Source organism: Pteronotus mesoamericanus, unplaced genomic scaffold (assembly GCF_021234165.1).
Source record: "Pteronotus mesoamericanus isolate MK-2021 breed Mesoamerican mustached bat unplaced genomic scaffold, CSHL_Meso_final contig_105, whole genome shotgun sequence".
Classification (NCBI taxonomy): domain Eukaryota; kingdom Metazoa; phylum Chordata; class Mammalia; order Chiroptera; family Mormoopidae; genus Pteronotus; species Pteronotus mesoamericanus.
The window spans coordinates 14,625,731-14,653,255 of record NW_026555006.1 but is presented as its reverse complement, the minus strand read 5'-3'; the positions used below and the strand labels follow the sequence as shown (position 1 = coordinate 14,653,255).

Here is a 27,525-nt window from a genome sequence, read left to right as displayed (position 1 = left end):
AAATTTAAAAGGCACTATTTGCCTTGAACTCTTGCAGAAAAAAAATTTCCACCCAAATTTTCAAATTCTCCCCTCCTGTCCTTTCATATCTGTTTCTATAACCTTGTTGCATAAAATACTTACTAAATAAAAAGAAAATTTAGAGCTGAACTTAAAGTTGTCTACTTTCCAAACAAACACAATCTAGAAAATTAGTCAAAAGCCATTATTTCCTAAGGTTTGCATTTCCCTTTTATAACAACTAAATTAATTTTAACACTAATGATGTTGAAAATTTTATTAAAAACTCAGCAAATTTGCCACACTGCTAATTTACCAGCCCGTGTCTACCATGTGAATGAGTGGTTTGGGAGATAAAATCACCTGGGTTTGAATCCTGGCTCTGCTGCTTACTAGCTGTGTCCCTGTACAAAATCCTTAATCTATTTCTTTACATGCAAAATGTCCACTACCTTGCAATGTTGTGACAATATGTAAAGCTCCTTGAAGACAGCTTTTCATGTACTAGTTGTTAATTAAATAGAAGCTATGGTTATTATTATAATTAGCTGTCATGTTTGCCAATACCTACTTATTAACTCATTGGACTACTTTCTTCTTAGTTGCCTCATACATGTTTTTTCAGGCTTGCCAAGCACTTTGAGACATGCTGGGTAAATGCTACACAATGTCTCTTGTATAAGATGGCCTTGCCAGACATTCTTAAGACAACATATACCAAAAACAGGGAAAAGAAAGAAAGGCATTTATTGAACTACAATTTAACATTTACTGAACACTAGTTATGTGGTGGTAGCTTATAAAAATTCAGTTTCTCCAACCAACATCCTGAGTATTTATTTGCCCCTTTTTAAATTTTACCTCTTTTTTGGTCTTTGCAATGAGCGTTGACTTCCAAACAATTCACAACATTTTAATAATTCTTCTGTAGTACTTTTCAGTACAAAGACTCTGATTTTTAGTATATTTATGTTTCATATTCAGGTCACCAACTGATCCTTTGACATCTACGAAGAGCTCTCACGGTGTGGTTACCATGGTCGCACTCTCTCTTCAACATGCACACAGAGCCACACACCCCACATCACATCACACTCGCAGCTGGTCTCTGTCAACACTTAACCACCTCCTAGCCCTGAAAGGATTCTTTCATCTCTAAGAAATTATGTAGGATGGGATTTGGGAGAAATGCAATAATTTATAGCCTGTTTGGGGGTTCATACCCCTTTTGAAAATCTGAAGAAAACTATAGATATTCTCATATAAAAGCAAAAAAGGACATTCATATAAAATTGCATTTCACAGACACTTTGCCAACCAAATTAAAGAAGTTAAGATTTACTTCAGTATTTCTCAACCTTTTGACTGGGATTCACAGTGAGAAATGTAAACTGATCGCTATAGCCCATACCTACATATCAAAACAGACAAATTATCGAAAACAGAAGTTTTGGGGAACAATATTTACCCTTACCATGTGCAATGATTTCTGCCATTTTCTATTCATTTTCATCTTTCTAAATGTTGCTTGAGATTCACTAAATGGCTTTCTTACCACCCACTATCTAAATAACAGTGATCTAGTCTAACATTTCTCTATTTTTGAGATAAGGAAACTGAGATCAAAAAAAACAGTCCTAGGTCACTAGTAAGTTTGTAGCAGAACAAGTCAGAACCTAAAAGGATCTTTCCAAAACAAAGTGAAACAAAAATTCTAAATACCAACTCACTTCAAAAAAGCAGCTAGCATTTGAAACTTCAAACATGCTGATACACTGAAAAACTGGGAGTGTTTCAATTCCAAACCATGGTGAATATTAACCACAACCTGAGCCTCCAATTCAAGCAGTTTTAACTTTTTCAAAACCATACCCCTAGCCTAGCATAACATGGCGTAAAAACAAACTTTCTTCTTTCCAGAAACCCTTTCTCCAGCCACTGAAAACAACACAGAAAAGCCAATGTTTTCCTTGAGTTCATTAAAATACTTGGATTACACACTCAGGTTTTATTTGTCCATGAGAGCCTGGCTTAGAAACAGTAGTGGATAGGCCCTCTCCCAACTTACCAGGCCCATGCATAGCTGTTTTCTTCCCTGCTAAGTTTGATTCATCAAAGTTTAAACATCAAAACCGCATAGATCAATATGTGGATATGAATGATCCAGAGCCTATTAGATGTTACTACTGCCAGTACCACTTACCCCAGCCCCTTTTTAAGCCTCAATTACAGACTATGGGGTGGCTTAAGAGCCTTCATTACAAACATCTTGGTAGCTTAAAATACCAGTCTCCCCATGGACATCAGGCTGCGTGTGGGTTTTTTGTTTTGGGTTGTTGTTTTTTTTTTTCTTATTTTTAATTTGCAATAAACATCACTGCCCATCACAAAGTGGGAATCTTATTAACAGCCAGAGAGAGTGCCTGGGGACTGGTCAGAAGACCAACCCTGAGGCCCTGCGCACAGGAAAGAGGGTTTGGGGCCTCTGTCGCTACACGGATCACCTAAACAACTTCACTCGGATGCGAGTGACCTGCCTGGGTGCTGCTTGCCAGGCTCCACGGGCGCACCCAAGCCCCGGTGCCCAAGGGCAAAGTGCCGGGCCTCCTTTAACACAGAGCGCACAAGGGAAGAAAGGTCAGGTGCAAATTGATGCGCAGTGGCTCCCGGAAGAGAACCCTGAAAGCGCGGAGGGGGGGGGGCGGGGGCGCGGGGAAGGGGGAGCAGGCAAACCCTAAAATTAGCGCCCAGGAAGCAGCAGCAGGCCAGGGAGGGGCAGAGATGGCGTCCTCTGCCCGGGCAGCTAACCAGGGGCTTTCCCCGGGAGCCTGCGGTCCCTGCGCCTTCCTCCGGCACCCGGACGGGGAGCTGGACCAGCGCTGCAGAAAGGAAGGGCTCGGTCCTGGAAACCCGATCGGGGAGCACGTGTAGCCTCCTAAGTCCTTGAGGTCTCTCTCCTCCCCTAACTGCGGCAGAAAATTTAAGGAGCCTCAGAATTTAAAACCCCAGAATCCTCCATAATCCTTGTGGTTGACCTTAAATTTGGTTGGCTCGTTTTCAGTGAGCCCTTTCCTTTCCCGAGTTTTTATTTAAACCTGCTTCTCTCCTCCACCGTACCTCCAATGGAATTAGAGTGATGGAGGGTGGGGGGAACGTTAATGTACCAGGGATCTAGGGGGTGGAGGCTGGAGGAATGGAGGGAGTTTGCACTGATTATCTCTCCGCAAATAAACAGTTCTGAAGGTCAGTGAAAGCTCCCCACTGAGTCCTCCTAAAAAGATTAATGTTCATTAAGGGATTCTCAGTCACCGCTTTTCTTGAGAACCCAAACTGTTTAAGTCCGAAGTATTTCAGATATTCCAGTTCCAATAATGCACTGAAAACCTACATATTAATTCCTGTGAACACTCACAATATAAAATTACCAAAACCCTGGTAGCTATCATAAGGAAGTCTGTGAAATAGAAATACGTGTTACTCAGCTAAGATTAAATGAAGACTGCAAATATATGGTTATATTCAGGAGCACAAAAAAATGGAAAATTGAATGACACAATATTTGGAAACCAGAAGCCAGTCATTTTAATTTTTGCATATTTTTTAGCAGCCAGTCTTTTTTAAAAAGTCATGTTTATTATATAACTAGAATGTTAAAATGATATATGCACAGTAATGCTAAATCAGTAATTAATACAGACTAAGCCTGTCCCTGGAGTGCCATCTCATCTCTAGCATCTTTTTGCCTCCCCTCTGCAGTTGGGCCCTTACCTTTATTTTCAGAATCTTTCATTCTCTCCTTCCTCCCTCTGCTGCAAAATGAGCAAGAAAGTCCAGCTGATTCTGCAACCCTGACTTTTGATTTGTCATTCACAGTCAGCGGTCTCAGGGGCCAAGTCTCTCAACAGAGGAGCACTGGGTCTCTGGTAATTGCATGCAAGTCAGTGTGCAGGGTTATAATTTTGCTTATGCTGGAGCGGAAAGGACAGGGATGAAGGCAGACGTAAACACAAATTCCAAAACATGGCATGGAACTGGATCTGGAGCCTGGGCATGCCTTTCCTTCCCTTAAGTTAGGGAACCAACTGTTTAGCACCTCCTTGTTTCTGGAGAGATGTAATTCCAGTTGAAAGGGGAATGTATGTGCCATGCACCAGGCTTATCTACAAATGGAGATCTTAACTTTGGAGGGGGATTAAGACCCCTGTGATTTGTTTCCTTTTACATATTCACTCATTCAACAAACTTTTTTTTTTTTTTTTTAACCTCTGTGGACCATGCTCTCTGCTAAACACTGTGGATACAACAGTAAAGGGGACTAGTCTCAGTCCTCAAGCTGCTCACAGACTGTTGCAATACAGCGGAAGACAGTGTAATATAGTGACCTATGAATGCTGTATGCACACAGGTTATTGAACCCACTTCACCCAAGTGTAAGTTAATAAGGCTTTAGTGATTGGTTTCAAGCCACTGAGTGGCCAAGCCAGAAATAGGTATTAGGAAACCAGACCATGAGGCCCCTCTGTTAGAGGGCAAGGAAGCTTTGAGTAGATCATTCAGTCATCCAATTCAAGCTTACTTTCAATCATTACACAGCTCAGATTCATTCCCTCCCTCCCTCGCTCCCTCCCTCGCTCCCTTTCTTCCTCCCTTCCTCCTTCCAAACAGGATTTGCACCAGGCACTATTCTACTTGTTGGGGATTCAGGAATACAGAAAACAGACCAAGTCCATGATCTCATGGTTATTACATTCTTGTGGGAGGATTCAAACAGACAATTAAACCAATATGAATATATAATAAGTATCAATGAATAATATGAAGAAAAATAAAGCATGGCTATGAGGGAGCAGAGGTGCCATTTTAGATAGGGTGGTCAGGGGAGGTGACATTTAACTTATTTCATGGAAAACTGGTCAGAATCATTATGGTCCCTTCCAAACATCTCTACTCTAAAGTTGTTTTCTAAGTTTGGAATCCTCATAAGCTCCAAGTGCACTCATTGATGGGTGATGTTTATTCCCCCATATATACAGGTTGGTAAACTGATATCTGAAAAGATTAAATAACCCAAGCCAGGACCTCACTAAGTTGGGTGAAGAGCAATGAAGAGAAATACACCTACCTATTCCTCAGAAATTGCTAGGTTAAATACAATATTGACATGGAACATTTCAGGGAGGAGGAGTTGAGGCAAGAGGGTTGAAGACCTGTCTCTACCACTATTAGCTGAGTGGGGCAGGGCAAATGACTTAGCCTCTCTGGCACCAGTTTCCCCATCCGTAATGTGGGGCTAACCATACCCACCTGTGTGTGTACCAGGTTGTTCAGAAGATCAAAAAGGAGAACAATTGTAATACTTTGTAACTAAGTACTATATAAATGTAAGGTACAATTATCTACATGCTTGGGCACACTTAAGAGAACTAATTGCTAGTGTTCACCAGTTCATTACTACAGCCCAAGAGTCAAATACAGGTACAGAATGAAAGCCATCACAGCCATTAGGGGTTCAGGAGTTGATTTCTAGCTGCCACACTTTAAAGAATCCCTGAAATTTGGGGGAAACTTTTAGTATTTAATTTTTGCTCCTATTGTTCTTTGGCAGTGGATAATACCTTTCTGTTCCTCTTTGACAACATAGACCAGTGAGGAAATCTGCCTTCATTAGAACCCCTTGTTGCTACCAAATGAGCCATGTTGGCCCATTAGTGACATCAAAGGAACACGCATCTCTCTCTCTAACTCCAGGAGAGCCTAACCATGCACATGGTAGGAGCACCTTTAGAGGCTGAGAGGCTGAGGGAAGGAGTAGGTGGTAAAAAGCCACCATTCATTCACTCTTTCATTCAATAAATATGCACTGTGCCAGGTACTGCTCTGAACACGGGGAATAATATAGCACTGAACAAAACATTCTCTGTCCTCAAAGAGCTATGGTCTCAGGGCAAGAAGGTGCCACGAGGTATGTCGATTTACTGAATTAGGCAGAGGAATGCCAAGGCGTGGGCTTGAATAGTTAGGCAGGGGCTCTAGAGCAGGAGAGACTGGGTTCAAACATGGGATCTGCCATTTACTGGCCCACTGAGTAAGCTGAGACATGTTCTTGTAGCTCTCTGAGCCTCTGTTTCCTGCTGAAGATAATAATGGTACCTACCTCCTAGGCTTGGGTGAGGCTCAAACGAGTTAATGCATGTAAAATACATAACACACAGCTTGACACATAAAGGGCTCCATAAATGCTAATAGACTAATATTAGTGCCTTGTGACCTGGGTCAAGTTTACCCCCTGTGCTTCAGTTTCTTCATAAAAAGCAGGAAATAATAACTAGCCAGTGCTCTTGTGAGAACTACATATCAGGAAAAATATAAAGCCCTTGGCATAAAGGAGTAGCTCATCCCCTGCCAGCTTACTCCAGGCCTTTTTTAATCAAGCAGGCTTCCCAGGATGAAAGACTGAGGAGGCTGGCTATTTATATTAAAGAGGAAGTAATTTTATTGAGAGTGTGGTCATTTCTAGGGGGCACTTGCATTTTACCCTACATCGTATTTTGAAAAGTTTCAAACATAAAAACATTTGGAAGAATTGAACAGTGAACTCCATCTTCAAGTACATTTTTCTATATTTGCTTTATTGCATATCTGTCCATCTTTCTGTCCATTCTTAATTGATACTTTATTTTAAAAATCAGGTTGAAAGAGGTTTGAAGTCCTCTTCAAAAAGAAGAGCCTTTACTTTTCTTCCTGACAGAATGTGTACAGATGCCTTAGACCTCCTGATTCTGTGGCCATTCCAAGCATGTCAGATAAATTCTCAGAAGCTTTGTCTTGCCCCAGAGTAAACTTTAAGGCCACACCCAGTTGAGGGATGAAGACAGACTCAAGCTTTGGAGCTTTCCAGAACAAGGCAATGTCTTTGGTAAACCCCATACTTCAAATAAACTGATAAAAAGGACCATTATAAACATATATTAATGAAAATGATGCTCCACTTCCAGTTAAGATGGAGGTGTAGGTAGACATGCTTCACCTCCTCACGCAAACACAGAGAGAATTACAACTAAATCTCAAAACAAATAACATCCAGAACTGTCAGAAAAATGACCTGTATGCAAGTCTGATAACCAGCATTCATCCAGACAGGCACTGGGGAGATAAATCCCCATAATTTCTGGCTGTGAAAACCAGTGGAGGTTGGGGCGGCAGAAAAAAATGCCTGATTTGAGGAGATTCTGCTTAAAGGGCCCACATGCTCTTAGAACATATGCAAACCCACCCACTTTGGGGTTCAGCAACAGGCAACAGCTGGAAGGACGCCAGTCCCATGTAGGGAGTGGGTAAAGTGACTCATTCAGAGCCATACACAGAAGCACAAAGTGATGAAGTGTGTTGCCCTGACCTGTGAGTACCTAAGGATCCACCCCACACAATTTACAGGTACCTTTTCTACAATAGGCCACAATACTAAGACAGAGAGTCAAAGCAGCTCTACCTAATACACAGAAAGAAACACAGGGAGGCTGCCAAACAGAGGAGACAAAGAAATATGGTCCAAATAAAAGAACAGAACAAAACTCCAGAAAAAGAACTAAACAAAATGGAGATAACCAACCTACCAGATGCAGAGTTCATAACAACTGGTGATCAGGATGCTCAAAGAACTCACTGAGTACAGTAACAACAAAGAGGGAGAAATGAAGTTTACACTAAGCTAAATAAAGAAAAATCTACAGGGAACCAACAGTGAAGAGACAGAAGCCAGGATTCAAATCAACAATTTTGAACATAAGGAAGAAATAAGCATTCAACCAGAACAAGATTTAAAAAAAAAAACAACAACAAGGATAGCATAAGAAGCCTCTGAGACATCTCCAAACATTCCAACATCTGAATCATAGGAATGCCAGAAGGAGAAGATCAAAAAACTGAAAACTTATTTGATAAAATAATGAAAGAAAACTTCCCTAATTTAGTGAAGGAAATAGATATACAAGTCCAGGAAGCACAGAGACTCCCAAACAAGTTGAACCCAAAGAGTACCATGCCAAGACACATCATGATTAAAAAGCCAAAAGTTAAAGATAAAGAGAGAATCTTAAAAGCAGCCAGAGAAAAGCAGAGTTACCTACAAAGGAGTTCTCATAAGACTATCAGCTGATTTCTCAAAGTCAACTTTGCAGGCAAGAAGGGACTGGCAAGAAGTATTCAAAGTGATGAAAGGCAAGGGCCTACAACCTAGATTACTCTATCCAGCAAAGCTATCACTTAGAATTGAAGGGCAGATAAAGTGCTCCTCAGACAAGGTAAAGCTAAAGGAGCTCATTGTCGCCAAGCCATTATTACAGGAAATGTTAAAGGGACTTATTTAAGAAAAAAAATAAGATTAAAACCATGAACATTAAAATGGCAAAAAATTCAGAACTACCAACAACGGAATCTAAAAAACAAACTAAGCAAACAACCAGAACAGGAACAGAATCATAGATATGGAGACCATATGGAGGGTTACCAGTTGGGAGGGAGAGAGTAGGGGAAAAGATACAGGGATTAAGCATAACTGGCAGGTACAAAATAGACAGAGAGATGTTAAGAATAGTATACAGGAAATGGAGAAGTCAAAAAACTTATATGCACAATCCATGGACATGAACTACGGAGGGGCTGATTGCTGGAGGGAAAGGGGGTGCTAGGCAGAGGGGGGCAAAGGGTAAAAAGTTGGGACAATTACAATAGCATAATCAATAAAATATATTTTTACAAAAAAGAAAATGATGCTCCATCTCAGCAACTGAGTTTAGGGAAAGCTTCAAGTGGGCTCCACTGGCCACCAAGTCCCTTCACAGCTCTGTACAGTCCTTGTCTTGTTAGATGCCACTTCTGAGTCACTAGACTGGTGAGTCATGCCCAGCAAAGGAGGCCATCTTGAGAGCAAAACCCAAGAGAATTTTCAAGAACAATCAGTGGAATCCTGAATTGAAAGAGAACAGGCTTTTTATTGTCCCAGCAAAATAAAAAAGAAAGAAAAAAGGCTGCTGTAATATAGTGGGTTAAACTTCCCAGCTGTACATTTAACTCTGAAGAAAAACAGGGGTGGGGTGGGGGGGAACCTTTTGCATTTCCTTAGAAATTTGAGAGCAAAGGAAACTAGGAGGCTGCCCCTGGCCAGGTAACTCAGTTGCTTAGAGCATCATCCTGATACACCAAGGTCATGGGTTTGATCCCAGGTCAGGGCACATACAAGAAGCAACCAATGAATACATAAACAAGTAGAACAACAAATCGATATCTCTCTTTCTTAAATCAATAAATAAAAATTAAAAAAAAATAGGAGGCTATGTCCCAAATCAGGCAGACCTAATGATCTTTCAAGCACTTGCCTGGAACCTCTTCTAGCTTGGTCATTCATACCCAGAACACGTGTGGGGGATGACAGGAGAGTAGCTTCACCTGAACCACCACATTCAGTCTTCCTCCATCAAGCCAAGCCTCTGTTCGGTTTGCTCAGAGCATCCAAGTGACCATACAAGAGGTGAGGTAGATAAAAATTGCCTACTGATGGGCGGAGGTTTGTAATTAAAGTCATAGCAGAAGATGGCATGATTCCAAGAAAAGCTAGGTAAGGTTTCATGAAGCCAGGCCACAAGGCAAGGGAAAGGGAATTAACAAATGAAGTACCTGCTGTGTTCCAGGCAATCTTCTTATTGTCATTATAAATTAATTGAGAATTTATTATTTCCAAGCACAATCTCTAAGGCAAGGACTTTCATAGCACACGGTCTGGGTCTGAACTCCCGCTAACTAGCTGTGTAACTTTGAAAACATTACTTAACCTCTCCGTGCTTCAGTTTTCTCATTTGTAAATTAGAACTTCTAAAATAGGGTTTTGTAAGAATTAAATAAAAATATGCACAGGTTTACCACAGGAGCTGTTAAACAGTAAGCAGTGTATACATGTTAACTCCTCATTCAGTCTTTTTAGATGAGAAAAAAGAGGCAGAAAGAGACAAGTTGACTTGCCAACAGACATTTTATCTGAAAAGTAACAGAACTAAAGTTATCCTCATCATTTCCTTCTCGCAGCCACCCCAGGAGGGAGATATTTTCTTCCTTTTATTGATGAGAGCTTGGAAGCCCAAGAGGGGTCTAGTAACTTCCTCGTGTCACAGTGGCCAATGGGAGAATTAACATTTAAAACCCACATCTGCTGACTTTACAGCCTGGGCACATCACACCAGGCCAGTCATTCTCAAACTTTAGCACGCGTCAGAATTGCTGCAGGACTTGTTAAAACAGATTGCTGGGCCTTACATTCAGAGTGTCTGATTCAGTAGCTCATAGAGTGGGATCAATAATTTGCATTTCTAACAAATTCCTGGCAATGGAGACATTGTTTGCCCATACAGGAAACTGGGAAAACTACTGATCTACAATCATGCACCTGTATGCAGAACAAGTGGTAGGAGAAAGGATAGGCCCAATATTAAAGTCAAAAAGCTTTTCCCACTCAGGCAGTGCCATTACTTCAAGAGCCTAGAGAATATACCCTTTATTTACATAGCCTTTTATATATATGATCTCATTTGATTGTTCCAATATCCCTAAGTAAGGATCATTCTTTCCATTCAATGTGATTTGTTTTTAGGGACATATGGCCAGAAAATGCCAGTGAGGGACAAAACCACAGATCACCTGGCAAATATTGTCATCTTCTCCAACTATTTTGTTCCGGAAAGCATTATCTTGTGATGGAGTCTGACTCTAGTTCCAATCTGTGTCTTCCTAGGCAACAGCGCAGCTCAGGAAAGGACTCTTCACTCCAGCAGGGTTTGGAGGAGGTAATTTCTAATGGGAGGAGCTCAGGATCCATTTTCTACCATCGCTTCAAGGGCTAGGCAAGTCTACTGCTCACAAAATTCTTCCACCAGCTATTTGCTCCTTTTTCTATAACCGAAAAGCTTTGATATTTGACTAAAATATGGTTCCTTAGGATAGAAGTATACGGGGAGGGGGGGAGGGGGGTGGTTAATTTCCACTGGGCTCACCTTGATCATATTCCCATTTAGAACCACTTGCACAGTTAGGTGTATTTTTTAAATTGTTTGGACATATAAGCCAACAAATGATTAGTATCCAGAATCTTCATAGAAACCTTATAAGTGGATAAGAAAAAGACAAACTATCAAGGGAAAAAAAAATGGAAAAAATATAAACAGGCATTTCAGAGAGGATCACACATGACCAATATTCATGTCAAAAACCTTCAGCTTCATTATTCGTTAAGGAATTTCAATATAAAACCATGCACTGCCATTTCATACCCATCAAATTGGCAAGCGTTAAAAAGTCCAACAGTAGGAATCTTATACACTACTGGAAGGAGATAAATTATCTCAAATGTACTGAGAACCATAGCTTTCAAAATTAAAGAAGCATATATCTTCTAACCCAGTAACTGTCCTTCCAGGTCTTTATCCTATAGTTAGAGTCACAGGTGTTCAGGCTATAAATTTTAGACTCATGCTCTTTGCAGATACATGTATCTCATAGAAGATTCATTCATTACAAACATATGTATTGAATGTCCATTATGGTTCAGGACACAATGAGGCTGCAAAGATGCCAAGAGTCCCCAGAAAGTATGTTACTTTTCACAGAACTGCTGCCTTCTGTGAAAAAGAAAAGAAAAAAGAAAAAGAAAAGAAAAGAAAAGTGAGGAAAGAGGAATAGTTCCGTGGAAGACCGTCTGGTTGACCCAGCCATCGTTTTTTCCCATAGCTCATTGAACTTTCCAGCCCCACAACTGAACATATTTGGGGTATGATCATATGGTGGAAGATCTGAACTAATATTAATAAAAAATAACAACCACCACCTGTGTGCCACTATGTACTAGGGATTTTATAAACACTAACTCATTTAATCATCACAGTAGCATTATGACACAGGCATTATCATCCTTATTTTACACACGATATATAAAGGAGTTTTAGATTTATAAAGATATAGCACCATGCCCAAGATCACACAGCTTATAAGCATGTCATTTATTAGTGGCACATTCAAATTACAGTCTGTCTGACGGCAAAACATATGATTCTAGATGTCCAAAGTGATGGTGACAGCCTTATGAGAATTTCAGGCTACCTTTTAAAAAAATCTAATAAAATTGGAGTATGGATTTCCTTCATTGCATGATATTTTTAAATTTTACTTCTCCCTTCCATGAGTAGAGATACTGGAGATGTGGCAGAAAGAGTGCTGTACGGATATTCAGGCCTGAGTCTGCCACTCACCTGTCATATAACCTCCTGCACCTCACTCTACCTTTTCGTTTCATCCTCAACTCTAAATGGGGAAATAAATAATCTTCCCACCCTCCTTCCAGGGCTGTTGTCAAGATCTAAATGAGATTTTTGTAGTTGACCCATTCTGTAAATTGTAAAGTATTATGTAATATAAGACATTATAACGATCTCATCTCCAGATTGTACCAGGGAATGGGGATGTAGAGAAATGTAGTGAGCTGTCAGGGTCCTAACTAAGGAAAGAGAGGTGTAGCATGGCAATGGATGAGCTCTAGGAGAGGAACAGAGGAAAGAGGAGAGGACAGCTATGTATACAGTATAGAACTGGTTTTTAAAATTATAAAACTAGGAAACTGATTCCAACTCAATTTGGTTCAGTGGCAGTATCTATTTATTCCTCTTTTGTAAATATTCACATAACACCTACAATACACTAAGCATGTAATTATCGCTCAAGGTATACTTGTTGCAATTCCCAATCTATTCAACTACTCAGGCAAGCTAGAGATAGTTGGTCAGCCTTCAGCCCTACTAAGTTTCAGCAAGAGTTCTTAACACCAGTGGGGAAGGAATTTAATTCGTGCGTGATACAAGTAATCACACATCACTTGAAAGCCGCAAGAGGACAATGCCAAGCCACAGAGTCTCCCTAACTACCAACAACAGAAAAGCTTGTTTCTAACACAATAAATATCTGAAAGATAAATATTGCCGCTCTTTGTCAAATTTATTTTTAGAATGTTTACTATGTTCCAGCACTTCACATTTATTAACTCTTTAATTCATTTAATCCTCAAAACAACTGTGGGATGGGAAGGTGACAACTACATCCATGACAAGCCTCTAGTGCAGTCTAGCCTCTGCCCCGGATCAGATCGGCCATTTTAGAACAAGGCATGTTAGTGTCTCAGAAGCAGAATCTTCAGAAGATGGAAACAGATGAAAAGGTCAAGATACGACACACACACAAACACACACATGCAAACGGGTATCTACAAAGTACTGATCCCTGACTTAGCCTAGAGCAAAATGCGAAGATGAAACGGCTGAGAACCTGTCACGTGGAATCTATAATACCAGACAAACAGCAACAGATGCCCTATGGGTGACCAGATACTAAAAGAGAGGCTACAGGTGGCAGGAACCCCAGGAAAGGAATCACGGAGGAGATGGCATTTGTGCTAGTCTTGGTGGATACATAGGAACAGGCCAAACTGAAAGATGAAGGCATGGCCTTTGCAGATAGAAGAAGGCAGTGAACCAGCAGGTTGTGTCATGTCCTTTCACAGAATACTTCAATGGCTTTCCAACCCACTGAGAATAAAACCCAAACTTCTGGTCATGGCCTCCCCAGACCCTGATCCAGGCCCCGCGTCCCTCACTTTCCCTGGCACACTGGGAACCTTTCCACTTGTTATTCCCGCTGGCAGAAATGCTCTCTCGGGCTTCATGCTGAAGGGACTCCTAATCGGACTTCAGGTCTCAACATACAGGGCACTGCCTCAGAGAGCCCTTCCCGGTCCGCCTGCCCGGTAACCCTTTCTCCTCGCCCGGCTGACTGATTCCTCCTAAGCACACATAACAATTTCTAATGGGGATTTTTACCTGTTTGATGTGTGTAATGTCTCTTTCCCCCTCTAAAAGTTGTTCCATGAGCTGGGGCCTTGCCTCTCTTGTTCACTCCAGGCCCTGGCACACGAGGGGGCTGGATAAAAATTGTGGAATGAATGAATGGAATGAGTCAGTGACTTAAGAAGTGTGAGTTAAAGCCCTGATGAGGACAGATGCTGTGTGTGGGAAATAGTTTATTGTTGCTAGAGCTTAGGAGATGCCGGGGAGTCATCCCAGGCTGGAAAAAGGTGGGTCCGACGGGGAGGACCTTGAAGGTAGCACTGGGTCCAATTCATTTCCCCAACGACTACTGCATTGCAGGTGCCGGCCAGGTGCTGCAAGCGGGGGGTTAGCAGATGCAAACCTGAGTAAGACTGTGTCCCCGAGGCACCCCGGATTCCTTCTGTCCAGAGCCAAAAGGAGAGACAAGGACTTTTGCGGAAAACGAACTGCAACCACCCGGACCAAAGCGAGACGCTTACGGGGCCCTGGGGTGGAGGGAGAGAGGCGGCTGTGCCAAGACCGGCCCCTGCACTTGGTCGATCGGTCCCGGGGGAGCTTGGGGACTGGTCTTGTTCCCGCGGCTGTGGGTCGGGGTGCAAGGTCGCCGGGCCCGACCGCCGGGCCGCGCCACCCCCGCCCGCAGGTCCCGGGGGCCGAGAAGTCGGCCCGAGTTGCCGCAGTCGGTGGCCGGCGCCAGCCGCGCGCCTTAACAGGTCCCCTGGCCGCGCCCACACTCACTCTGTGCCGCCTTGGGAGCGGAGCGCGTCCTCCACAGCCGCCGGGTGGCCTTCCACGGCCGCAGAGAAGAAAACAGCCTCCGGCTCTTCTTGCCGCCCTTCTCAGTTGCTCCCATCTGTGCGCCCGCACCCCTCCCACGCCGCCGCCCGAGGGTCGCCTCCTGCCTCCCCCGCCGCCGCGCGCGTCTGACAGGTGCCCGGCAGTCGCCGGGGTAGACGCGTCCGGCGGGGGAGGAGCTTGCAGCTGGGGGAGGGGGAAGGGGAGGGGGAGAGGAGGGGGAGGGGGAGGGGAGGGGGAGGGGAGGGGAGGGGGAGGGGGAGGGGGAGGGGAGGAGAGAGGAGGGAGAGAGGAGAGGAGGGGTAAGGGGGCGGGGAGCGGGAGACAGCTGCTGGGGCGGCGCGGGCGGGGTGCGGCCCGGCCCAGGCGCGGGCGCTACTGTGAAACACGAGGCCGGAAAACACTATAGCGCCAAGGGGCTTTGCAGGTGAATCTTCAGCCTTTTGTCCTTCGTTCAGGAGATGTCGACAGGATGCCCAGGTACTGCCAGGCATCGTTAATTAACACAAAAGGGGTATGCACTTGATTTTGTTCCCAAATTACAATGATAGAAGGGAAGCTCGGAGAGACTCAGTAGTCTGCCCAGAGATCACCCAACTGCTAAATGGTGACGATTCTCACGTCCTGGGCTCTATCTATAGTTTGTCTTACCTTTTACTGCCTCAGAGTCCCACATTATGTTGGAATTTTTTTTTGTCTGAGAAATATTTCTGTTTTTCTCATACAACAGACTATGAATCACTCTTGATTTTTGGGGGGACCTAGTCTATGTCCAGCTACTTTTACATACATGCCATTAAGCTTCATAGCACACCTGTGCGGTGGGAGGCGTGTTTGTTTTTTTTTCATTTACCAGAGGAGGCGACTGAAAGGGCAGAGCTGCAGCTGCCCCCACTGCCCCCATTTTGTCTCTGCCCTGATTTTGCTTGTAATTGGGAAAGTCTGAGAGAAAGATCAAAACCATGGTTCCTTCAACACTACCTGCTGCAATAATAATAATAATAACTAATGTTTATGGAGTGCTTTTCATGGGCCAAGTTATACATACATTACCTTATTTAACTCTCCCAATAATACTCGTGGGAGAGAAATTATTAATGGCCACGCTTAATTAATGGAAGAAACAGAGCATGAGGGAGGTCAGGTTACATATATAAAACCTTAATAAAGGTTATATGTTAGGCTGAATCATGAAATTGCCTTTTTTTTAGGACCAAATGAGTATCATGCAATAACTTCACCAGATGATCAAAATTAAAATCACCAGTAGAGGCAGATGAAAATGGAGAGCCTCCCGATGTGTTACACTGAGAAAAACAGATCACCTCGGTATTGTAATATGTTGGCCAAGAATGTACCACCTGAATCTAATCATAGGGAAATCTAAATGAAGACTGAACTATTAAAAGTTGGCTAAGGGGGGAGGGGCATGTATTCTTCAAATTGTCAATGGCATAAAAGATGAAGAATGTATTCTTCAAAATAAAAGATGAAGAAAGGCTGTGGGGATGTTAGATATTAAAGCAGGGCAAAGAGACATGGCAACTAAATGGAATGCCTGATTCTAGGCTGATTTTGTGGGGGGAATTTTAAAACACTTTAAAGAATACTACTGGGTCAACTTTCAAAAAAATTGAAACAGCAGAATACAGTGTTTACCAATGATAAACTTATTAGAGTGGATAACTGTATTGTGGTTATATGTTTTAAAATCCCTGTTTCTAGGAAGTGCACAGTGAGGTATTCAGGAATAAAGGACTATGATGCATTTAACTTTGCTTTCTTTAAGTGGTTTGGGAAAAAGAGGGGGATGGGAGGAATCAAACAATAAAGCAAATGCAGCAAAATGTAAATAATAGGTGAATGTGGATAAAGAGGATATGAGTATGTCTTTTACTATTTTTACTCTTGCAACTTTTCTGTAAGTTTAAAATTTATTCCCAAGTAAAATGATTTTTTTAAAAAAGGAAATTTAAGCCCTGACCGGTGTGGCTCAGTTGGTTGGATCCTTCTCCCATAAACCAAAAGATTATAGGTTTGATTCCAGTCAAGCACATGCCTAGGTTTCAGGTTCTGTTCGCTGTTTGGGCGCATGCAGGAGGCAACTGATTGATGTTTCTCTCTCTCATCGATGTTTCTCTCTGTCTCTCCCCCCTTCCTTTCCCCTGTCTCTGAAGTCAAGTAGCATGTCCTCAGATGAGGATTTTAAAAAAAAATTTCCATAGGAAAAAAAATGAAGTGATAAGGATCACTCTACTTGATATTAAGACATACTATAAAACTATAGTTTTCAAAACAGTGTGGTGTTGGCAGAAGGATAGACACAAAAAATCAGTGAAACAGAATATAGAACCCAGAAATAGACCCACATAAATATGCCCAACTAATTTTTAATAAAGGTGTAAAAGCAATACAATAGAGGAAAGATAGATTTTTCAACAAGTGGTGCTAGAATAATTGGACATCCATTGACAAAAAAAAAAAAGAGAGAACCCCGACCCAAACCTCACATTTTACACAAAAATCAAGTTAAAATGGATTGCAGACCTAAATGTAAAAAAGTGTTAGAAAAAAAATCTAGGACCTAGAGCTATGTAAAATGTTCTTAGATTTGTTAGCAAAAGCACAGTCTATAAGAGGAAACTGATAAATTGGATCTTACCAAAAATTACTTGCTCTGTGAAAGACCCTGTTAAGGGAATGAAGGAAAAAGCTATAGACTAGACAAAAATACTTGCAAACCACATATCCAACAAAGAACTTGTATTTATAATATATAAAGAATTCTCAAAATTCACACTTAAAAAACAAACAATCCAATTAGAAAATGGGCAAAAGGCATGAAGAGGCACTTCACCGAAGGGAATATACAGATGGCAAATAAGCACATGAACAGATATTCGGCATCATTAGTCATAAAGGAAATACAAATTTCCTAAAAAGGAGATTCTACCTATCATAATCGCTAATATGAAAAATAGTGACAACACCAAAATGCTGGCAAGGATGTGGATGGAGAAACTGGATCACTCATACATTGCTGGTAGAATGTAAAATGGTATAAACACTCTGGAAGAGTTTCACAGTTTCTTATAAAACTAAACACACAACTACTATAAGACCAGAAATTGCATTCTTGGATACTTACGCCTGGGTTGGGGGGGGGGGGGTAAAAAAAATGGGAAAAAAGAAAAAAATACGTATACACCAATGTTCATAGTGACTTTGTAGTAGCCCAAAACTGGGAACAACCCAGATGTCCTTTACTGGGTGAATGGTTAAACAAGCTATGGCATATCCATACCACAAATACTACTCAGCAATAAAAAGTGAAAAACTTTTGCTCTGGCCAGGTGGTTCAGAAGGTTGGAGCATCATACTATGTACCAAAAGATTGCAAGCTTCATTCCTGGTCAGAGCACATACCTAGGTTGTGGGTTTGATCCCCAGTCAAGGCAGATATGGAGTCTCAGTGGGAAACCGATCAATGTTTCTCTCTCACACATCAATGTTTTTCTGTCTCTCTCTCTCTGCCCCCCTCAAATCAATAAAAACATATCCTCCAATGAGGATTAAAAACAAAAATTAAAAAGTAACAAACTTTTGACCTAGGCAACAAACTATATGCATCTCCAGGTAATTATGTTGGATAAAAAAAGCTAATCTCAAAAGTTACATACTATACGATTCCATTTATAGAACATTGTTGAAATGGCAAAATTATGGAGATAGAGAACAGATAGTGATTGGCAGGGAAACAGTGTGTCTATAAAAGAGCAACAGGAGGGATCTTGGAACTGTTCTGTATCTTGACTATATCAATGTCAATATACTGATTGTGATATTAGACTATAGTTTTGCACAATGTTACCATTGTGGGCATATAGGTAAGAGTGTGCATGGGATCTCTCTGTATAATTTTTTTTACAACCGCATGTGTATTTTAAATTATTTTAAAAATTAAAAGTTTAATCTTTTAGAATAATTACATATCTATAATTTTTGTATAGTTCACTCCATTATCTATAATGTGGTTGAGCCAAGGTTAAACCTAGACCCATGCCTTCACAGCTACGCTAACTTTCTCTTGGTCCCTGGCTCACTGTGGGAGTCCAAGTATCATTTCCCAGGTCTCAGAGAGGAAGCATGAAGGACTCAGAGAGGCTGTAAGAGCACAGGGACCCCGATTAGTCAGGGAGAGCTGGCTGCATTATTCTCCTGTTTGGACTGAGTCCCTTAGTGGTTCAGATAAGTGACACTCTGAAAGTAAGTATGAGACAGCCCTATTTTATTCTTTCTCTAATCCAGAAGAATAGGAAGATATTAAATATGAAACAAAGAAGGGAGAGACTGTCAAGAGGGTGGAAACTGAAAGGTGTCCCCTCTCTCTGTCGGCAATAGACTGAAATTTCTTCTACACCAGCCTTCATTCTCCCTGGCATCCAAACTGGTCTGAAAAAAAATAGACTGTTAGAAGAAACTATCTCGTTAAACAAGCTGCTCAGGAACAGCAGCTACATACCACCAACTCATGCCCTAGACAAGGGTTTTGCCCTGTTCCTGGGACTTCTTACCTGGACTCAGGGTTAAGAGACCTAGAATCTGGTCCTGGTTACCCAAGCCATCTGTGAAATATTAGTTCTGTCCCTTCCTCTGCTGGCTTCCTAGTTTAATCATCACCATCACCTCCAGTTCCATTAATGGAGGAGATTTAAAAGGATGACATAGACAGCTCTTCCCAGGGTCTCCCGCCAGCCTTCCCTGTATGTCCTGACTCTCACTAAGAGTTAGTAGCCCCCGTGGGCCTGGGTCAGAGATTCACCTTTTCTTCCATTGTCCTAACACAGGCAGTGGACCAGAACAGTCCTTGGAAGGGCCCATTTGCTCACTGCTTAGACTTCAATGGTCAGGGAAGGATGAAAGACACATTCTTTGGCTTGCCCTTTGAGTCCAAACATCATGTGATTTCATGGCACTCCTCCAGCCTGGAGCTAACACAAGGCCAGAAGTCTCTGGCTCCCACAGCCACAGCTCGCTCCAGGCAGATCCAGGGAGGGGCCTTCTGAGCAGCCTTTGGAGTCCATGGGAAAAGAATGCAGCCTCAGAGAAGATCTTCCACTCAAGCAGAAATACAACTGCCCGTAAGCACATTCATGAGCACTAGCAACATGGAATTTCTTTTCAAATGTCAAAATGTGAAACAAGTCCGCTTACTTGCACATCTGGCTCACTGGGCATAACAGGAAAACTAAAAAGAAAAAAAACTTGAATTTCATTCACGTCATTGTGCTTATGAGGCTAGGTCCAGAAATATGAAACTGACAATCCTCAAAGTCAATGGGATTCAAGATTCTTGTGTGTGTGTGTGTGTGTGTGTGTGTGTGTGTGTGTGTGTGTGTGTAAGAAATAGGAAAGGGGGCTCTGCCACTTCCTGTGTGATCTTACCAAGCATACCTAACTCCTCTAAGTGTGAGTTTCCCCATCTGCAAAATAGAGATAGTAAATATTTTCCACCTCACAGGGTTGATGTTTTACTATTATACTGAATATGTGAAGCATTGAAAAGAGTCAATAAGTGGTAGCTTATTATAATACAATGTCCATTTAGAGAGACAGTGACAGGTGAAAAAACAATGGCACCTTCTTTTGCAACAAATAAATGTGTTTGTGTGTTTTTGTGTGTCTAAAGAGAGAGAAATGGGAGAATCTTGATTTTTGGTGAAGGTCACACTCATCAAACGTCATGGTTTAGTTCTGTGTCTCCTATTATGTCTGGGAGGTCCTGTTATCTACATTCCCTTACAGAGAGTTCCAGGATATAAACAAAGCTGTACAACCTAAAGTCGTCTCAAGTGTCTTCCAGTGTGTTGTTACCCCACTGGCAATGCCAATAGGGCTGTTATTAGTGCAGGAAGAAATTAACAGCAGTCCACGTTAAACATACTTTTCAATCTGAAGTTGTCCAAGTTTTAGAAGATTGTGGTGTAAGCAAGATTTAAAAAAAGATACCTACAGAAAGCCTCCTGACCATGACAGTTTCAGAAGTAGTATCTAGTGTGAGAGGAGAGGAAACTGCGCATGTGAAGTGTTCTCTAAGAGATCTGTTTCAATGATCTATTGCTACATAATAAATCATCCTCCGAACTTAATGGCTTAAAACAATAACAATCATTTGTTGGCCAATGATTTGCAGTTTAGGCAGGGCTCAGAGGTTACAGCCCATCTCCGCTCCACAGGATGGGAGCTGGGGTCACTCAGGGCTTGAAGATCCACTTCTAAGATGGCTCAGTTACACAGCTCACAAGATGCTGCTGTCTGTCAGCTGGGACCTCAGCCAAGAGCCTTGATTCTTCTCCACATGGTCGCTTGGACTTCATTACAGCATGGTGGCTGGGTTCCCAAAGGAAGAAAGCTGAGACAGCTAGCCTTCTTTTTTTATATATATACAAATGTGTTTATTGGGATGGTTCCTCACTCGTCTTGAGTCGGGATGCTTTTAGTGCAGCTTCCTTCTGAAGGAGGATCCTTCTGGAAGCCTGGCTTTTCCTCCTGAAGGCTGGCAGAGGACAGCAGAGCAGCTGACGCACAGAGCCACCGCCGTTTGTGCATGGCTAAAGACAGTGGTGATTTTATAGCATCCTGGGCAGTTCGGGTCCCTGAAGTAAGAATTGGAGCTCTGCACCAGTGCTTCCCCTTGCGTTTCCTCTTCTCCTCTCTGGAGAGGGATGAAGGAGATCCTTAGTGAGGGGCATGTTGTTGTGGGGTGGTCATCACTGCTAGAAAGGCAAAACTGTTGGTCTCCTCAAAGCCTTGGCTGAAAAGTCCCCAGATGCCTTGGCTCAAGTCCCTCAAAAGGTACTTCCTGAACATTATATTGGTCAGTTCAGTCACAGGCTTGGCTGTTCAAGGGAGAAGTCATAAGCTTCACCTCTTGGAGGGAGGAGCGACATACACTTACAAGGAGGGCAGAATAATTTGAAATAGCCTTCAGGAACTAGCTAGCACAGGCTCCCACCAGCCAAAGAATAACCCCAGCCAGCAATATGTGGGGCTATACCCAGAGTCTCATTATTAGAGAGCAGAAGCATTGTGCTGAATGATCATTCCTCATACAAACTGGGGTTCTGCAAGAGGCCCACTGAATGGGAAAGTAGGCACAAAAACAGGACAATCATTCAAAGACAAAATCATAGCATCACAAATGAAAACCATAGAAACCTTTTCTGAGCGCCACCTAGAGTGCTCAGACTAAAACTTGGCCCCCTCTCTCCCACTGAGTGATGTGAAAAGAACACCAGCTTTGGCATCAAAATGCTGGATTGAGTCTGTCTAGTTTACTTGCCATTTTAGTGTCCTTACACAAAATTACTTAATTATCTGAGTTTCACTTTCCTCATCTGTAAACTGGGGATAATAATATTTGTCTTACTTGTTCACAACAGGGCATTTCCAATTACCCTGGAATGCAGGGAGATTTCAGTGAAAACTTGTGTGAAAGTACTCCGTTGACAATAATCCAAGAAGCTGCTTTGTAAATGTTGTATTAATAAATAATGCACTGACTTTTAAGACCTCAGAATTTTAAAGGGAACAAAAACCCTGGATCTCACTTTCTGCCAAATCTGTGCCTGAAGCCAGCTGGTAGAGACGATGGGGGTGGGTTGAATCCATTCCCTGCAATGCAGACTTGTCACCACAGGTGTCAGGTGCAAAGCTGGGACGAGGTGGGAAGATGAAAAAAGAGGTAGAAAGTCCAGTATGGAGTTTGTTTGCCTGCTTTATGCAGTATGATGTTACTGTAATGCACCTTGTTATAGTACTAATTCAGGCCTTCAAAAATGCTGATTCATTTTCCAACTGACCTAAACATATAAAAGATGTTTGTTGAGAGAGGCAGTGTGCCATAGTTATTTAAAGCACAGGCCCTGGTGCCACACTATTCCGGATGCTACAGTTTACTGGCACAGTGACATTAGAAAGTTGCATTAACATCTCTGTACCTCAGTTTCTTATCTGTAAATGGGGATAATGAGCACCCACTTCCTGTGCGTGTTAGTTATGAAAACTTAATGAGATGTTAAACACTCGGAACAGCACTTGGTGATGACTAAATGTGAGCTGCGTTTTTAATAATACCCCATCATGTGCACTGTGCTAAGAACTTTACAGACATGATTTATTTATTGACAACAACCTATGAGCATTAACTAAGCACCTACTGTGTGTCAGATACTATCATAGGATCTTGGGCTTCATGAGGAATTAATCAGATACAGATCCTGTTCTGCGGAGCCCACATTCTGTTGGGAGGGAGGAGGGGACAGACAGTAAGCGATAGGTAAAATAAGTAAGCTGTGAAATTTGACAGAAGATATAAGTGCTATGAATAAAAGAAAAAGTAGAGTAGGGTCAGAGGACTAGGAATGCTGGTGGAGGAAGGAGGAACTGGGGCAGGGTACAGTTTTTCATTTTTAATTTTTATTGATTTTTTTTTATAGAGAGGGAGAGAAAGAGAGAAAAACATCAATTTTCTTGTTCTACTTATTTATTCATTCCTTAATTGCTTCTTGTATGTGCCCTGACCAGGGATCGAACCCACAACCTTGGCATATTGGGATGATGCTTTAACCAAATGAGCTACCCAGCCAACACAGTTTATAGTTTTAAATAGGGTGGTCATGTTCAATCTGGATGAGAGAGAAAATTTGAGCGAAGACTTGAAGAAAGAGAAAAAAGCCAGCTATGCAGGTACCCAAAGGAAGAGCATTCCAGGCAGAAGGAACTGTTGCATCTGTTAGATTAAAGGCACTACGTTGGAAGTGAGTCTGGTAGTGGGAGGGTGGGGGAGGGGAGCAGGAGTGGTTGGAATAAAGGAAGCAAGGAGGTCTGCTGTAGGAAAAGAGGTTGGGAGTTGACGGAGTAGAGGGTTAAGGAGAGCTTAGTTGGCTGTGCTGCTAGGTTGTAACTCTCCTCTCAGTGAAATGGGAGCCAGCGGTCAATGGCGGGAAGCATTACTGACCCGTTTACTAATGAATAAACTGGGCAGAAAGAGGCTAAGTAACCACACAAAGTTATATACTACTACTAAATGAATAGTTGGGATTCTTTTCCTACAGATTCTTATGCTTTTTATGGGTCACAGAGGGAGGATGCAAACAGGGGCAGGGAAAGCAAGCATTGAGGAAATGTGGCCTGCATATCCCCCTTTACAGAATGAAGAGATTGAGTCAATGATCTCAAAGGTCCTGACACAGTGGTCTATCATCCACTGGCCTCCGGACGATAGATGGACTAAAAGTCATGTAAAATATAATTTGGTAGCCATTGCTCTTGGTTGGCCAGTTGACGATGATCTTGTGTTCCCACAAAACCTTATGCATAGCTCTGTCATAGTTCTTTTCATATTATATTAAAAATATGTGCTTACAATGGAATACTACACAGCAGAAGGAAAAGAACTCCTACCCTTCGAGACAGCATGGATGGAACTGGAGACTATTATGCTAAGTGAAATAAGCCAGGCAATGAAAGACAAATACCATATATATCTCACCTATAGCGGAACCTAATCAAAAAAACAAATGAGCAAAAAAGAACCAGAGACATGGAAACAAAGAACAAACTGACAGTAACCAGAGGTGAGGGAGGAGGGGTTAACAGGGGAAGGAAAGGGAAGGGTCAAGTCAAGGAACATGTTCAAAGGGCCCATGGACAAAGACAATGAGGTGGGGATTGTTTATGGGCCCAGGGGTTAGATGGGACAGGGGAGAGCAACGAGGGGAAAAATGGGGACAACTGTAACTGGACAACAATTTAAAAAATATATTTATTAAAAAAAGTGCTTTTTTTAATAATTTATTAAAAAAAGAATGGAGAGACTAAAGCTCTCCATTCTTGCATCTGACACTTAGCTTAGTAATCCCAGGATTCTCTATACTCGGCAACAGATTTGGCAAAGAGGAGGCTCTCGATAAATATATATGTACTCTTTTTTTGTTTGAAATGAGAACAAAGGGACTTTATTGCAGAAAAGTGGTGATTGTGAGAGAAGAGCAACAGCAGAAAGTCACTGCCACTCTAGGCCGGAAGGGCAGAGGAGGAGTTAACAGCAGTCCACAGGTTGGATCACCAGCTGGAACCACAGCGAACCCTAGGAGAAGAAACAACCTCTGCCTCAAAATGTTTTCTGACCTGGAAGCTAATGTGCAGCCTGACATGGCCCAGACATCCCCCACTTCGCAGGAGTTTTTCCAGAAATCCTCCTCCCCTATCTTCCCTATTATATCTGGAGTTTAGGAGCAGCAGAGAAGGCTGATTAAAGGCACAGAACTGATCACTTCTGGGCAACCCTGGGCAAGTTATTAGCCTCTCTGTGACTTAGTTTTCTGCCCTGTAAAAGTGGGAAATTAATATCTGTCTCAGAGAGATACTTTAAAGAAGAAATGTGAGATTACGTTTATAATGCATCTAGGCTTGCCTGTCATAAAGCAAATGTTCAAATTATGCTAGTCGCCCCTCCCCTTTTAAATGACACAGAACATGTTATAACAAATGGGTTTTGTATTCAACTCTTCTCTTTTAGAGAACTTTTCTTTTTTTAATCCTCACCCAAGGATATACCTATTGATTTTAGAGAGAGAGGAAAAGAGAGAGAGAGAGAGAGAGAGAAACACTGATGTGAGAGGAAAAACTCGATCAGCCGCACCCTGGTGATCCCATATGCACCCTGGCTGGGGATCAAACCCACAACCTCTGTTGTACCGGACAATGCTCCAACTGAGCCACCTGGCCAGGGTGAGAAGAACTTTTATGTGGACACCAGGAAACCTGTCAAAGGGCAAGGGACCTTCCTGGAAGTTTTTGTCCCATAGCTCCGAATATAACTGGGCGCCTTTGTGGATGGGGAATGAAATATAGGGGGAGTGATTACAGATGCGTAGTTGAGAGGTATTCATGGTGGAGGACAAGACTGTGGGAATGGCCAACAGAGGCTGAGGGAGGGTGATTTGAGGGTCTATCCCCTTCTTTCTTCAATCTCCTTTTTGAAAATGACAATACAATTAAGTGATGACAAATGATTTTTTCTTCATGTCTATGTCTTTTCTTTTTTCAAGCTTTTTATGAGTGGATCTTGCTTGTGTAATAAAAAAGTTAAGTGTCAAGTTTTAGGCCCACACTGAGAAAGAAGGCTCTGTTGGGAAGGCTGTACAGCGGGTGGTGACAGGTAACTGGAAATAAGATGGGCTCTAGGAGGGACTGAGCTGCAGCAGTCTGGGACAGCAGGGGTCATTTCAAATAGCCCCACCACTTGTGTCTAGTCCTCACACCTTTTCTATTAGAGAGTGCCTTTTCAATAGTTAGGATCGTGGTGCAGCTCCTTCAGAGAAAACTGGCACGCTTTCAAGACTTAGAATGTGTACACACTCCCTTTTTGGGTTGAGGTATAATTATGGTTAAAATTGTTTTTACCTTCCCTCTATTTGCTTTGTATCTTTGTTATTATGGTATTATTTTGCTTTTGTGACAGTGAAGGCTGGCGCTCACCCATACCCACGTGACTCTCTGCGTTGGGGACACGGCTAGACTAATTTCCCAGGCTGACTGGCAGTTGGTCATGGCCATGAGTCTCGCTATGGGAATGGGGGACAGTGATGTACACTACTTAAAAGCCTGGCCTCTGAAACCTCTCACAGTCCCCAGCTCTCCTTCCTAAACATCTGCTGACTGAAGGCTGAACAGAGCCAGTAGCCAACTTTGAGCCCCTGAAGCATGGTGGAGCTACTAGAGGGAGGGAGCCAGGGGCCCTGAATGATTGCATAACACAAATCCCTCCCCCTTCTCCATCAATCACATTGAACTGCAATGTGAGCAAGAAACCCGTTTGCCATGCCCAGCATTGAGATTCTGCTGTTGTCATAGCAGTTAGAATACTCTTTACTAATATACCCATGGCGGCTACATACTGGGGGAGAAATAGCTTACTCTGAGTGGTATCTCTGGCAACATGTAGCCCGCTGGACACTTCCAAGGGAGGAATGGCTGGAACTTCATATCAACATCTCACAAGGAGCCACAAAAAAGCAAATAAGATCATTTCTTGTAACCTATGAGAACAAATTTGTCTGAATTACACCTGCTGGTTTGTTTCCCTCTCCTGTGAATAATTACATTACCCCTGCTTCTTATTATCAATGGCAGGTTGTTAATGATGATGGAGAGAACTGAACTGGGTGGATAGAGTGAAAGGTGTTACAAAGTAGGAAAGGGCTTTGACAATATGACTGTTTGAGAGAGTTTGCTTCTGTAAGTTTGGCTTGACATATTAGGTTGCCCTCTCCTGTGTGTGATACTGATAGGCCAGCATGAATTCCTTCTTTCACTAAACGACTGTTTTGAACAGATACTACACTAGTCCCTTAGGATACAATTCTGAACAGCTGAACAACTGTGGTTCTTTTACTCAAGAAACTTGCAATCTAGTGGAGGAGAAATACATTACACAACCAATCACCCCAAAAAAATAATCATGCAAGAGGAATAAGTGATGTGAAGGAAAGCCCAGTATACTTGCACTGTTAGAGCATATAATGGTGGTGGTAGAGACTAAAGTCACTGAGAAGGAAAGTCTCCCTGAGGAAATGACATTGATTTGAGATCTGCAGGATGATCCATTGTTCAGGAGAAAAATATTCAAGGTATAGGAAGTGAATCCTAATGTAGGAGGTTATCCCTAATAATAATCAACACTTTTATAATATTTATTACATGTCAGGCAGTGATCTAAGTATTTTATATATATATTATACACACACAC

The 27,525-nt window shown here is 42.2% G+C and overlaps 1 protein-coding gene and 1 pseudogene across 5 annotated transcripts in view; both read right to left on the bottom strand.

Moving 5' to 3' along the window:
- Window positions 1-14,789, bottom strand: part of DNAJC6 (DnaJ heat shock protein family (Hsp40) member C6) — a 133,843-nt gene extending 119,054 nt beyond the window's left edge. For 3 of the 5 annotated variants that reach the window (XM_054574262.1, XM_054574272.1, XM_054574283.1), the window contains exon 1: window positions 14,655-14,789. In XM_054574262.1, coding sequence (XP_054430237.1) covers window positions 14,655-14,769 — 115 coding nt within the window. In that variant the 5' untranslated portion in view covers window positions 14,770-14,789. Of the gene's footprint in view, window positions 1-3,768; window positions 4,186-13,907; window positions 14,008-14,654 lie in introns of those variants that run through there. The other 2 variants (XM_054574302.1, XM_054574293.1) reach the window with 2 other exon arrangements.
- Window positions 14,790-21,207: 6,418 nt separating this feature from the next.
- Window positions 21,208-21,463, bottom strand: LOC129069884 (40S ribosomal protein S27-like; annotated as a pseudogene).
- Between the last annotated feature and the right edge of the window lie 6,062 nt (window positions 21,464-27,525).